This window comes from Serinus canaria, chromosome 2 (assembly GCF_022539315.1).
Source record: "Serinus canaria isolate serCan28SL12 chromosome 2, serCan2020, whole genome shotgun sequence".
NCBI classification, from domain to species: domain Eukaryota; kingdom Metazoa; phylum Chordata; class Aves; order Passeriformes; family Fringillidae; genus Serinus; species Serinus canaria.
The window spans coordinates 144,971,432-144,985,723 of record NC_066315.1 but is presented as its reverse complement, the minus strand read 5'-3'; the positions used below and the strand labels follow the sequence as shown (position 1 = coordinate 144,985,723).

At 36.6% G+C, this 14,292-nt stretch overlaps 1 protein-coding gene across 1 annotated transcript in view; it reads right to left on the bottom strand.

Moving 5' to 3' along the window:
- Positions 1-4,530: 4,530 nt before the first annotated feature.
- KHDRBS3 (KH RNA binding domain containing, signal transduction associated 3) overlaps positions 4,531-14,292 on the bottom strand; it is an 87,150-nt gene continuing 77,388 nt past the window's right edge. Inside the window, exons 8-9 of the mRNA XM_009088286.4 lie at positions 8,839-8,897; positions 4,531-5,568 (exon numbers count right to left, since the gene is read on the bottom strand). Coding sequence (XP_009086534.1) covers positions 5,477-5,568; positions 8,839-8,897 — 151 coding nt within the window. The 3' untranslated portion in view covers positions 4,531-5,476. The remainder of the gene's footprint in view (positions 5,569-8,838; positions 8,898-14,292) is intronic.

Genomic DNA, 14,292 nt, shown 5'->3' with positions numbered 1-14,292 from the left:
GCTCACATCCTTCCTCAAAACCTTTGAGGTGCCCTCTGGGAACAGAGCATCAGAACTGTCCCACAGTGCAACATCACTGAGGCAGCACAAGGCTGCACATGTGCTCCTGAAGGGAGTGACAAACGAGACCCAGATTGCACTCAAAACACAATCACAAAATATTTTACCTAATGATGAATAGTTTGGGTTGGAAGGGCCTGAAGTCCAGGCTGCAAAGGCTGGAGACAGCCAGTCAAACTCTCAGTGAAACAAAGTGCTTATAACCCCAACAGCTGGATGGCCCCAGGCCCCACTTTGACCAGACCCCAGTGGTTCCTCTTAGGCCACTCAGCAATCAGACAAGACCCCAGGAAAGCCACATTTTCTAGATAGCCTAGACAGTCACACAAGTCATACTAGCAAAATATTTTAGTATTGCCATTAAGCAGCCCATGACTCCAGAGTGGAAGGAGATACTTCACTCCTTGTGTAGTTCATAGCACTCCTTAAATGAGATTGTGCTGGCAATCCTAGTGTCCAAATTACAGAAAGTGAAATTGCATTCTGCTTATCTAAATTCCCCACACAGCATCTATATACAGTTTTTATACTTGGACTGCATTTAAAGTGTCAGGTGCCTGTTCCACACCAGAGGCTCCTGCCTGTCAGTCTGAAGGAATCATTATTATACCTCTCTTGTGCTCATTCAAAGAAGTTTTTTTCTTGATTTTGCTTTCACTTATTTAAATAATTACTGTTCCTGGCTGTAGAAAAAAGTTTAGAAATGCAGTTCTAGCACAGTGAGAGATGAAGACAGGGAAAGCCTCTCCAGATGGTGAGATTAACTGACAAAATCACCTTAAATATTCAGAGGTTAAACATACAGACTTTAATGGTCAGTTTACTAAGTCCATTCAAAACTGCCTTACTCAAGATAATTGGATTGGTGCCACAGTTAATAGGAAAGCTTATTTTTATCCACAACCCCACAACTTCAAAGTTATTTTTCAGTAGTCAGTATGAGGAGTTAGAATTTATAAAAACCTGTTGAAGAGGTAGGATTTTGGTGTGAAACTGTCAAGTGGTATTGTTTATGTTCAAAACAGCAACAACACAGAACCAAATTATACTTTTGTTGGCAATAAATTGAGATTCAGTGAAGAAAAATGCATCTGGTGGAACCATAATTGATGAATGAGGCACACGTGCTCTGCAAGCAGTAATTATGAAAAAGAACAAAAGAAAATAAATTATCAGAACTTTATTTCTGCTACAAATTATCACAATCACAATTAATATAAAACAGAAACCACTGAGGAAACATGACTGTTGGATACAAGATTTATCAAGGTGTAAAAGCCTCATCCAAGACTCTACTACTAGAAAACCTGTGACTGTGTATTAGAGAAAAGATTTCTATGCATCAAACACCAAGTGAAAGAGAATAAGCAGCATAGTATAATTGACAGGGATTAAACACCTTGTTATACAAGTTTTTGAAGGAAATGGAAGTTGGAGCATTATTTCTACCCAAGGGTATGGTCTGGAGCAGACTTGTTTACAATTAGCTATTTAAAAAAGCTTCAGCAGAAACCACCTATCTTCATTTTAACTTATCCATGTGGTTCATACATTAGACAAGCTATTTCCAGAAGCATTTAAGTTCTAGACATGAGACTTCTCACACTCTCTCACACTTCCTGCATAGGGCTAAAAAGAGTCACTAAAGAAAAGGAGGTCGTGTTATTGCTTTGTAACAGGAACTTACATGGAAATTCTTTATTGAGCTCCAAATAAAACATTGTTGCATCACTATACAGTTAGGAGTTTCAATATACAATTATTTTTAAAAAGTGTATGCTGTTATACTCTTTAAGGCTTTCATACAAGAAATGTTGAGCAGGATTTTCGTACTCGGTCTTGTCAGTGTCTGAGCATACAGATAAGTACAGTGCTCTAAGCAGTCCATAATCAACATGGCAGAAGTTCCTGAAAAAGAGCAAAATGCACTTTATTTGTATATATCTTGAGACTAGAGATCATGAATTCTCTGAACCCTGTCAGACTGCAAGTAGAGGAATCAGACAATTATGCATGTAATAAATGTATGGGGACCTAGACAAGCATTGCAGAAACTGTTATCACTTAAATTCAGTTGAAATTTTATAAGGAGATTCAGTAAAGGCAAATTATTGATATTACTAATTATGACCATTAACATTACTTTTTTGACCAGTAAACACAGTAACAGGCCAGTGTCAGAGTGCAAAACTCTACTAGAATGAAAACACACTTCCAAGAGTGCCACAATGGAAAAAGGCTGCCTTCTACATTGGTTTTCTTTCATGTAGAGACCTCTTAGATTATTTTTCCCTCTGCTCAAAATAAAATTGAATAAATTTAAGAGATTACGCCACAGAAAAAAAAAAATACCCACAAGAGAAATGCAATAGCACAACAATGTTAGTGCATGTTATTTGAGGAAATGCCAAGATAAGTTTTGCACGGCAAAAATATAGTTTTGAAGAATATCCAATATCTATTGTTTGAACTGATGTAGTTTACTGTGCACACACAGGACATGAGAACTGATTTTTTTTTTTTTTTGAAGAGGCATGGAAACACATTTTCTTAGGAGAAATAAGATGTAGAGCATTGGAAGAAGGAAGACTTCATTCACATGGTAATCATTCAATGGTGCACTTAGAGCCTCTATTTTCAGGGAGACACATTTTTCCATCCCAAAGGGAACCTAAAACAATTTAGGTTCTCTAGGACTTCAGGGCAGAGTAGCAGAGAAGTGGCACAAATCACACATGCTGATCACAAATTCATCCTCCAGACTGGAGGCAATAAGGAAATATTGCATTAAATAAAAGAGAGTTGGATAAACAATACAGAACACTGAATCCACTTCTGATTCACTTATTTATCTACTAGCCACCCTTGCTACTAGGTATTTTAGTTTCAACCTCTGAAGTTTCACTCTATTTAAAATAATACATGATGTTTGCAGATGAACACTTCCTATGTAATTTATCATATTATGTGATTAAAGATGTGACCAGAAGGAGAGATTGTGCCAATTTTTATAAATATTGTTAAAAGATATTTATACATTCAGTTTTGCCATAGCAATTCTAGCAGCTGGTATTAAATCTTTCCCCTCTGAGCCCCAAAGGGGAGAAATCTTCAAGCTCTGCTACTCTTAGAGTCCTTTGATTTAAGCCCTTAAAACACTCAAAACAGTTCTAAAGCCATTTTGTATGTACAAAAGGTTCCTTTAGCCTGTGACAGCATCCTCTTAAATTTACTGCAGTACACAGAGGCAGTGCAACTTATGCAATATTTCACAGTATAAAGCTCTACTTATCTGAGCCTTGTCAACTAAAAACACTGAGATCATGAGGTCAGCAGGAAGAATTACCAGTCCAAATAGAAAAAAAATCTGTTTTATTTAAAATATGCACCATCTGAGCATAAATACAGTTAAATTATTTCTTACTTTAGATATTGAATTGACCAAAAACAGTAGAGCCAGCTATTCTTCCGCTAATGTTTCTTAATGGATTTTTCTCCTTCAATTAATGCCAGAAATCAGTCTGCTACTTGTGCAGAAATGCCTGCTTTGAAAATCAGACTACAAAATGCATTTTTCATATTTTAGACATGTTTGTTGACCAGATTAGAGTTTTAAATTCCTATTTGAAAACTACAAGCATCAAATTACATTTGGTTTCTTCACCTTCCTCTGTCCAATCAAAGACTTAATTGCTTGAGATGCTGCCAAAGCTATGCACACCCCTCAATAAACTGCCAGGGGAGCGTCCACACACTGTGACAGCTTAAAGTCCTGATTAATACAAGTTTAAAGCTGTTACTTTTCCTTCCAGAATTGAACTCAGACAGTGACACATAACTTAAAGCTTTGTGCAGAATTAAGGACCTGATCAAAAGTTCCATTATCTATCTAATAATTTCAGAGATGAGCAAAGATACCTACCAAAGCATCAGAAGATTAGGGTTTTTGTTCTCTTGGCTGTCCAAGGAGGTGAGTTTCCTGACAAGAGAGAAAAAAAAAAGATGTTTTTATTAAATTTCAAAGAATTTAAAATAAAAACTTAAGAAAACAACATAAATCAAACAGTAATTAATAGAAACAATGCTTAAAAAAAGGCTTTAGATAACATTTGCAATGTTTAAGTTACTAGAATTTATGGAAAAATAATATATTACAAACTATTGGTTATGAGTTTTTACAGTTGTTTAATAGGGAATAGTTTGTCCAAATTTAACTAGCTAAGCTAAGGCTTTTTAGATGACTGACACAAACTAAACGTTTTAAAATGAGAATTTAGGTGTCCTCACAAGTCTTTCCTACATTCTAAAATGAAACTTTCTAAGTTGTAGCCTCCCTGCTTTTATTGGTTATATTGAGATAACTTAAGTGAGATTAAAATCTTATTTGATTTATTTACCTTTGCAAATGAAGACCGTTTTAAGGGTTACACATCCTCTGTCTCTGACGAAAGCGACCTCAATTAGTCAAGTCAGAAAGTCTTTAAAAGCTTTGTGTTTATTGCTTCCAGCACGGAGCGAGGTGGTCATTAACGTACCAAAATTCTCATAAAAATTCCAAAGTTGCACTAGTGAAAAAATGCTCAACAAGGTGAAAACTAGTCACATCTTTTTCCAGAAAATTCATTAGCTATTTTAAACCATTTTTAAACAAAAGTATTTTGATTTAATGTGGCACTCAAGCAGATCCATACCATTTGGATATTTTAAACAGCATTTATACCTACTGTGAGTATATAGAGAGATACATTTAGGTTTAAACCATTTTGTTTTAATAGAAGTTGCACAATGTTTAATATGATCCTTTTATGCTGATCGCTGTTAAACACTTCTCCCTGTTTACTACTATTTATGAAGTTTTATTATAAGATAAAGCATAAAATTAATCTCACACACACTGATTTTCTTTCAAAAGTTTATTTAGTATCAAGCAAGGGTAAAACTTTGCTTAACACTACAGAACATTTCAAGACTTGAGTTACAAAATACCACATTATTCGCATTTGTAGTTTGCTTCCCTTTTTACGCATGTTTGCAAAGAGAAAATCTAGCAAATGGCTGAAAATAAAAGCTAAAAACTAAATTGTTGAAAACCTTTAAAATAAAAGGTTACACTTATGTTAAAAAGAATGGACTAACGTATTTAGTAAACCTATTTTTTGTTTAACACTAGTTAATCAAAGGTTATTTTTTTGATCACCTATTTTTTTCAAACACAGTTTGGAAATAACAAAGTTCCTTGTTTTACATATCTTTCTGTCCAGGTTGTTCTTTCAACAAAATGTTTAAAGTTCAGTCCATCCATTCAGAATTTTATGCACTTTGAGTTAATAAAAAGGGATTGTTCATAGAAAAAATTACTTTGAACAGTATACAGGACTGGTGGAGATTGGATATTTCACAACATCAGACAGTACAATCAGTATCTGGCATATGGCTGGTCTCTGTAGACTCCTTTTGTTGTCCTTGCAGAAGGTGTCTTGTGTCGTGAGTTGGTCCATTCTTCTTGCCCTACAAAGGAAAGAAAATATGGTCAGAGCCCTTCCAACATTCTCAGATGCTGAATGTAATTATTCTTATCTGTGAATCAAACAGCCACCTCCTGTTGACAGAAACCAAGGTGTACAAGTCTAACACTTGAAACAAGAAATCTGGGTACAGCACATCTATCTGAGCCATCCCACAGTAATTTCTCAGCTCACAGAAGAAGGGAACATGAGAGGCTAATGGCCAGACTATTTACAGCTGTGGAAATTCAGCTGGACCTGCTTGCTGCAAATGCACAGAAATGTCAGCTCCTGTAGCAGACAAACCAATAATTGCAATGGGATGAAATGAATGGAAGGTATGAATTATGTATAAGGAAATAAGCTGCCCTCAGAAATAAGTTTCTCTGCATCAGTGCCAATTTAGGCCTAATTCAAACAAGCAAACCAAGCCTCAAGTATCACTGGAAACACCTGTGGCTTTTAACATGCTCGGGCCAATATTCCATTTCTCTGGAGGTAAACATACACCTCCTCTGAAATGCAAGAAATAGGAGGGCAGATTTAAAAAAAAAATAATAAAAGGACAAGTAACATTGGTTGTTTTACTTTTTGCTATAAAGTAAGTTTGTAAAAAAGAGCTGGTGCTGTATTTAATAATTCATACTTCTAATGGTACTAAGTATTTTTAAAAAGTAGGAAAAATTATTATCTTAAATGAGAGTCAGACCTACTATGCCAGGCAGTTGCAAAATGGAAAACATAGAATTAAATGCAGAGCATAAGGAAACAGTACTTAGGTACACTTTAATGGTGTAAACAACCTAAGTACTATGTCGCATCTGTGGAACCAAAAATAAAAAAGCAGCACTAAAGAAAATCCCCCAAAGAAAACACACATTAAAGCAGTGTGTTTCCATACTTATTTTTGCTGAACTGCCCTGCCCTAAACAGACAGGTACTCCAGTGAACCCATGCAAACCAGAAACTAAAGGCAGAATCCAAATGGAAGGCAGGATAAATGTAGGCACCACTTTGTCTTTAAAAAAAAAAAGAGACCTCAAAGAACTCCTGCAATGCTGAAGGTAACTTGCTCTCACATGAGATATCTGAAATTAGATGACAAGGATCCCATATGTCAAGGGTTCAGTTTCACAATCCCTTCGCAGAAGCCTCATCCTAACTACTTTTTAATAATGTAGGTGGTAGGTGGCTGCCTGCAGAGCCTAGGCTATAAATCACACCCAGGTGGTCAGGACATTTGCCTAGGAGGTAAAAGGAACAAGCTCAAATTTGGTGTACGGCTGAATGAATTAAATTTTCACCTCAGGCGATTTCCAGGGGCATCTGGTAACAACCTCTTGTGCTTCTTCATCACACAGAAAGCAAGATTTACATTAAAACAGAAAAAGACCCTGAGCCTAATAGTACTGGCAGCAGACTGAGAGGTAGGAATTAAAAATATCCTAGCTTCTAAACACTGCTGCAAGAACTGATGAAAATAAAAGAGAAGTCTTGGTTACAGTTTAAAGGGAATACTTTCTCAAGCCCTTGAACAAATCAGCAGGGTAAAGAGTTATCTTAGTGTTTCTCAGTTTTCATTTTGGTGCTGTTCAGGGCTCCAAATCCTAAAAACACTGATATTCTTCCTACATCCTCTGGATTGTCATCTCAGTTTCTCAAAGAAAAGTTGAGATACCACCTGGAAATCTGAATTTCCTCCCAGCCAGCACTAGACAACTACCTGCTCACTAGGCAGCGTAACTTACTTTGAGGGATGTAATGTTCTTTACATATAGTGAAGATATAACTCTGCTTTTAAGGGATATACTTAAGAATTAAAGTGTGTAACTATTTATATGTGCAAAAACTACAGTGGCAGCAACCCATAATCATTCTTCAAGGTATTTATAGTCTTTCTTTCAACTTGAGTAAATACATCACTTAATATTCTGAGTGGCTGTGCTTTGATAAATAGAAAACCATTTTTAAATGCAAAAGAAATGAAAAATCCATATTTTCAACCTTAAATATTGCAATCAATATCTCTCCCCATCAGTTTATCTACATTAAGCACTTTCATACATTTTTCCTCCATCAATTTTGCATTACTGAAATAGTCTTAAGAAATATCAGGTTTATAATGGCAAACAGTTTATTTTAATGCTGAAATAAAGATTTAAGCTATATATCTATCAACACCTGAAATTTCTGGGAGACAGAGGAATTTCAAGTGACCTCTTCTTTTGATGAACTTTCTCCTTAAGCAAAATAATTAGTTTAAGCAGATATGGTGGGCAAACTACTGCATTAGGTGCATTTATCACAACTTAAGTTAAGGTCATTTTAGTTTCAAGCAGGAAGCACTTCCACATGGAGTTAAAGAAATAGACCTTGGAAAATTTCAAGTAGAGCCCCAAAATCACTGAAGCATTCATTGCTCAGAATCACATCTTTTACACAGGTTACTAACAACCCTCAAATGTCTGAGATTTGAGAGACCTAAATTGTATTTCTCTGATCTCTACCCAGAGACTTAACATTTATCCCTTAATCAAAAGTGCCTTTTAAAATGCTTTATGCTTCGAACCCATAACAGATTTCTTTAATTAAACCTGTCACTATCACACTTGTATATTAAAAATAAAAAAAAAAGAAAAAAAAAGTGATCTTTACTACTGGCATGTGTTTTTTTTGCTTCATTACGCATTGTTTTGTCTCTATACAGAGTAACCCCCTGCCCTCCTATCTATTAGCTACCTAAAGTACTTCCCTAACCTTTACATAATGACTCCCTGCTTGATTTCCCAGGACTGATGCATGAAAATGAATTACAACAAAAGGACCATACAAGACTAAACCACACTCAATTAGGCTCTAATTCAGCTGGGAGCTTCAGCACATTCCTACCTTGTACCAAGTCTCAATGCAAGCTGTGCCACACCACAAGAATTTGCTTTTGGCAGCCAAAAGTTCCTGGAAAGAGGTCCTCCACCCCCATTTTTTTCTGAAATCTTATTGAATGTGACATGAAAAGGCAGCATGCATCATGATTTAAGTTTTATTTTCTCTACATCTTTGGTTTTAGTTTCCCATGACTGCTTTAGCTAACAGACCACAGAGGGCATTTTTCTCAATAAGCACAAGAGGAGCTCTGTGACATCTCAGAAATCCCTAAACAGCCATTGCCTGCTGCAGGACTAAGCCCTGCCTCACAAAAATTGTCCTTTCATTATGATTTTTTTTTTCCCCCAAGATTTGTTGCTGCAGTGATTGAACTGATAAAGCCACTCACCATAGGAGTCATAGGTGTCTTCACTCAGTCCGTGGCCATAGTCATAGTAATCTGCTCCACTGCAGGGCAGGAGGGGCATGGAGAGAGCAGGAAAGAAAACATGAGAAGAAATAATTACACATTCTACCTCTGAAAAGAGAGCTTGAAGGATATAGCACATCCCCTAAGAAAGGTAAGTATCCGTGTGGCAGTGACAACTGAGGTCCTGCTTGTTTATTGATTAGAAACTATATTTAATTTCATTCAGGATTTTTTTTTCATCACTTGGCTACTCATCCACATTGTAAGTGTGGATGTGGGAATTTTATATTTAAAATTATAATTGGGAAAGTTAAAGATTATAGTTGGGAAAGTAACGATAAGTGTTAATGATAAAAAATGGAGATGTAGGTAATGAACCAATTCATTCATCTTATAAATTCCTTGTGATCACTTACTAATATTTTGCTTTTATATCTTCAAATTCACTGATAAGAATGCAATAAAAGTCAAATATTTGGTGATTGGAAGGTTACACAGCTGGTGTAACCTTCCAATGCCTTCCAGTGCCTTCAAAACAAGACAGCAGAACACAAATATAAAGGCTATCATTTTAAGAGGAAGAGATGACAATAGGAACTATGTTAAAAGATGACATCTGTACTTGTTAGGATTCAGAAGTGTGGATGAAAACCATAATCATGGCCTAAAACAGTGCTCCCTTTCATAAGGGTTTTTATATTTGTATTAAGACCCCTGAATGGAAACTGAAGAACAGCCCTTCTTACACATCACTCCATTATACTTTGAATTTTATCCACATCCACCTACATGTAGTCTTTAACACAGTTTGTAGGACATGAAAAACAAGTGCCTAAATAGTTCTTTTCCTTTTCTTTCTAACCACAGAAAGATTCAGGGCCGACAATATTTGGAAAATACTCTATGAAATGATGCTGCCAGATCAGTAGACTCTTAAACTTTTTATTTCCCTTGATGGATTTTTTCTGCAAGGAAAAACCTTTTCATAGAGTCACCTCCTGAGTGAGAAGGAAATCACTAATATATGATCACTAGCAAGTAATTACTGATATTGACAAAATGTTCCTAACATTAGATTGATTACTAACAAAATAAACACCAGAGTAAAAATAAACAATTTATAGCCTTAACATGAATTACCAGGTAAAGCATTTATATAAAACAAACAACACATCACAATTACTTCTGAAATGACAAAAGACTTTGTTGTGCTTGAGTTTCTTTGTGTTTATTTTTGGTTTCTTTTTTTTCCCCCTTAAACTAAACATTTTAAACTCCTCAAAATAACCAGAACAGGAAAAAAAAAATAGTTTGGTGTGTGTAAATGCATATCTAAAAAGCCTGGATGAGTATTTCTTATTGCTGGTGAAATCCTTCCTAAACAAAACTTCACCAACTGAACTTTGAAGATCCACAAGGAACTAACCCTACAAAACCTTTTCTCCATGGTTTCTAAGGTGATGAGGACCCCAGAATAAAGGTAAAGTTTGAATAAGAAGTATTTTTTTCCCTGTGGCAGCCAGTAATAAAAGTCTTTATTCTGACAATGAACTGAAAACTGACATTCACTATCGCTCCACACTGAACTTATTTATTTTAAGACTGTGATCTAGTTTAGAAGTCTAAAGCAGCTGAGCTCCATCCCTGTATCTGTCAATCCTGTCAGAATGACTTTGTGGAGTCTCATTTCATAGATCTAATACATCTATTAAACAAAAAAATGACTCACTTCACAGCACACAAACTGCACAACAAATAAACATCAGAAAGGAAGGAACCTTTTACTTATACTGAAAGTATATATACAACTCATATTTATTAACAGACAAACCCTTCAAAATTAATAATCTGCTTGAAAAGTACAAGGTACGATGGGAAGGAAACCTGCCCAGTGCAATTCAGTACTCCCTGCTCTATTTCATTCATGTTCTATGAATAATGCCAACATTCTCCAGTCAACTCTGTGTTAAACAAACCCAAAGCTTCAGAAGAGAAAACCTCAAGACCCAAAGAAAAGGGTACATAAAGATGGTTGTAAGGAGGTTTGGGTGGGGAAAAAAAAAAAAGATAATTTTTTAATTTGTTAAAGAGTCTGAACATTCCATGGTTTTCGCAACCAAGATTGATACTAATGGGCTTTTTTTGAGGTTTTTTTAGGATTACAGAAAATTCTAGTACTGTGCATGAACTCACAGCTTATAGAATTGTATTTTGTTTCAAAGCAACTGCCTGCAAAAAGCAAGCTTATTCAAAGCACTCTAAACTGTACATTTTGACTCATTAACTGAGTTAACTGAGATACTTGACCTCATTTCTGCTGCAGAGACTTCAGTAGCTACATTAAATAATTCTTCCTGTGGACAGAAGATTGATATACATTTTTGCTTTAAAATCATCCTTTACATTTAGACTCTTTTATATATATTCTCAGACATTTTAGCAGTCTGACTGAAGAATATTAGGCTTTTTACTTCCCTTAATTGACTTATTCTGCAAGGAAAGGCCTTTCCACAGAACAACAGAAAGGCTTGGGTTGGAAGGGACCACAAACATCACCTAATTCCATTGGCAGGGACACCTTCCACTAACCAGGTAGGTCAGGTTGCTCCTCTTCTTTTCATTTTGTCTCATAGAAATGTAAAAAGAAAATAAAAATCCACAAACTCAGTTAATTTTCTTCTTTATCTCATGTGACGCCCTCTTATCACAAACAAAAAAGAAAACACAACATGGATTCTTTCCTTTTGACCCCAACAAAATTAGACATGGACTCTGCTTGGAGTTCTTTTGTTTTCATATGGGAATTGTCTTCATGAAACCACTTTCTTTATTTTTCCTCATTTCCTATGCATCTACTTTTTTTAGATAAATAATTGGATTACACGCTATATCCAGCTCAGTTGTGAAGCATCTTCCTAACCATCAAGTAAATGGTACAAGTGCCATTAACACTGGAGTATCAGCTGGGATTCAGATCTTTTGTACACACAGACCTTTTGCTTATATCCCCTCTTTTTAGCTTCTTTTTTATTCCCATTCTAGCATAATGGCTTTGGGCTGACAAGAGAGAAGACAGAGATGGCAAAGAAAAATTGCTTTGATTTTCCATGTCAGCGTAAAAACTTGAAACCACTTAATGCTATGGAAGGATTAGAAAACAACAAGAAATTTAAGTATGTTGTTTCTAATTGCTGAGGGCTGGGCAGTGATCCTACAATGTTCAGAGGAAGTGTGAAATGAGGCTTAAATAGTGTAAGTGAGGCCAGGGGAAGAGCCTGATTTCTGTGTCAAGAGAAAAAGCTTCAGACAGCAAGGAGCAAGCTCAGATCCTAGCACAGCAGCGCTGATGAAACAGAAATGCTTCTCTATGGCTTTATTTAGTAAACTAGAGGACTGGGAAGCTTCCTGCCACTTCTCTAGAATCACTGTGAGAAGTATCTTAAAATACTTTAATTTAGAGGTATTCAACATAAGCCTTCAAAAGCCCTATGAAAAATGACCTCAATTTCTCAGGCTTTTCTACTAAGCTGATTTGTTTCTGAAAATATCTTGATGAACCATAATAGAACAAATGTTTACAAAAACCAAATAGGAATAACTGCTCTTGACATGATGGTGAAGTCTTGAGGAACTTTACCTTTTATACTTTATTAACTATTGGGTTTTTCTGCCTAGGGACACTGGAATATTCTCCTAGGACAGATATCAGCAGTAGTTTCAACCCACGTCTCATGGGTCCCTCAGTACAAGACAGACATTGAGGCATCAGAGGATGTCCTAGAAGGACAGCAGAGCTGGGAAAGGTCTGGAAAGTCAGTCCTGTGATGGGCACCTGAGGGAGATGGGTGTGTTTAGCCATAGGCCTGGAGTAAAGGAGGCTCAGGGGAGAGCCTGAGTCTTATTGCTCCTGAAAAGAGATTGTTTCCTGGGGAGGGGGGTCGGTCTCTTCTCCCAAGCAACTAGAGACAGGATGAGAGGAAATGAAATGGCCTCAAGATGTCCCTCAAGGGGAGACTCAGGTTGGACATCAATAGAATTTCTTCACTGAAAAAGATGGTCAGGCATTAGAATGAACTTTTGAGGGAGATGGTGGAGTCACCATCCCTGGAAGTGTTCAAGAAATGTCTGGATGTGGCACTGAGTGCTGTGGTTTAGTTGACATGATGGTGTTTGGTCAAAAATTGGACTCATCTTGGGAGGTCTTTTCCAACCTTAATGATCCTGTGATTCCGTATCAGAAGATGTACCAGGCTATTTTTGGGACAAGCCTAAAACAGGAAGATCAACCACACAGTCCAAGTGTACTTCCAGAAATGCACAAAGGTAGCAAAAACATGTTGCACCTAATTAATGTGATTGCCACAGCTCTTTTCATTTGATAGAGGCTTCTTTTAGAATGGCCATTATGATATTTCTGTATTTGAAACACAAGCAGTGTGGCAGGGAGCCTGTTTGCCAAGGGAAGATTAAAAGGTCTCTGACTGAAAGCTCCTAGTTTACTGGAAAAGCCCAGACTGAAAGCTCCTAGTTTACTGGAAAATCCCAGACTCAAGCACTGACAAGCCAGGTGTAAGCACCAAGTGATCTGAAACTTTCTTTGGCTTCTGATGAAAAACAGCCTTGGCCAACAGTTCAGCTTCCAGTAATGCTTGTTAGGGAAAAACTGACAAAAATTTTGGCTTTTTCACATGAGTATCAAAAGTAATTTTGATCCCTTTAGGCAGAAACCAGGGCAGTTTCAGAGAGTGACAATAAAACCCTTGCAAACACCAAGGTTTCCTTTTGTGCCAAGGGAAGCTCCAACAAGAACTATCCTTTGTGCTTCCACCCAGAGCTGCACAGAACAACAAAACAGAAAAAGCAAATGAGGATCTCTCTAGCAACAGTTCTTATATGATAGACCCTGACTGATGTGATCACATCTGAAGAGAATTCTTCCATAAGGATAAGCCTCTTTCCATCATTCCTGTCAGATCTTCATGCTCAGCAACTTCTGATAGCAAAAAGCATCTGTCAACAGCAAACAGGAAGAGCATCCAAGACAACAATCACTGCAGTGAAGCTTCTCATAATTCTGTAATGTCTTGAATGTTGGGGAGCTGCTCTGAATGCTCCTGTGGATCACTAGAAAACCCTATTCTGGGACCCAGCTTACAGCAGGACAGCAGAAATCCAGAGTATCAAGAGGAGACCCACATCTTTGCTTGTATCTTGTAGATAAATTTTTAGTTAACCCTCAGTTCTGCTACTTAGTAGTACATATTTTTATCCTTGCAGGTCAGTTTATATCTGTCAAACAGATAATGATCTCAGAAAACAACTGAGACCCCTACATGAATACTTTTTAAAATACAGAAAAAGGACACAATTTTCCTTGAATTATAGCATATTGTACTCTCAAATGGCTCATACAAACAGTAGATCTGTTACCTG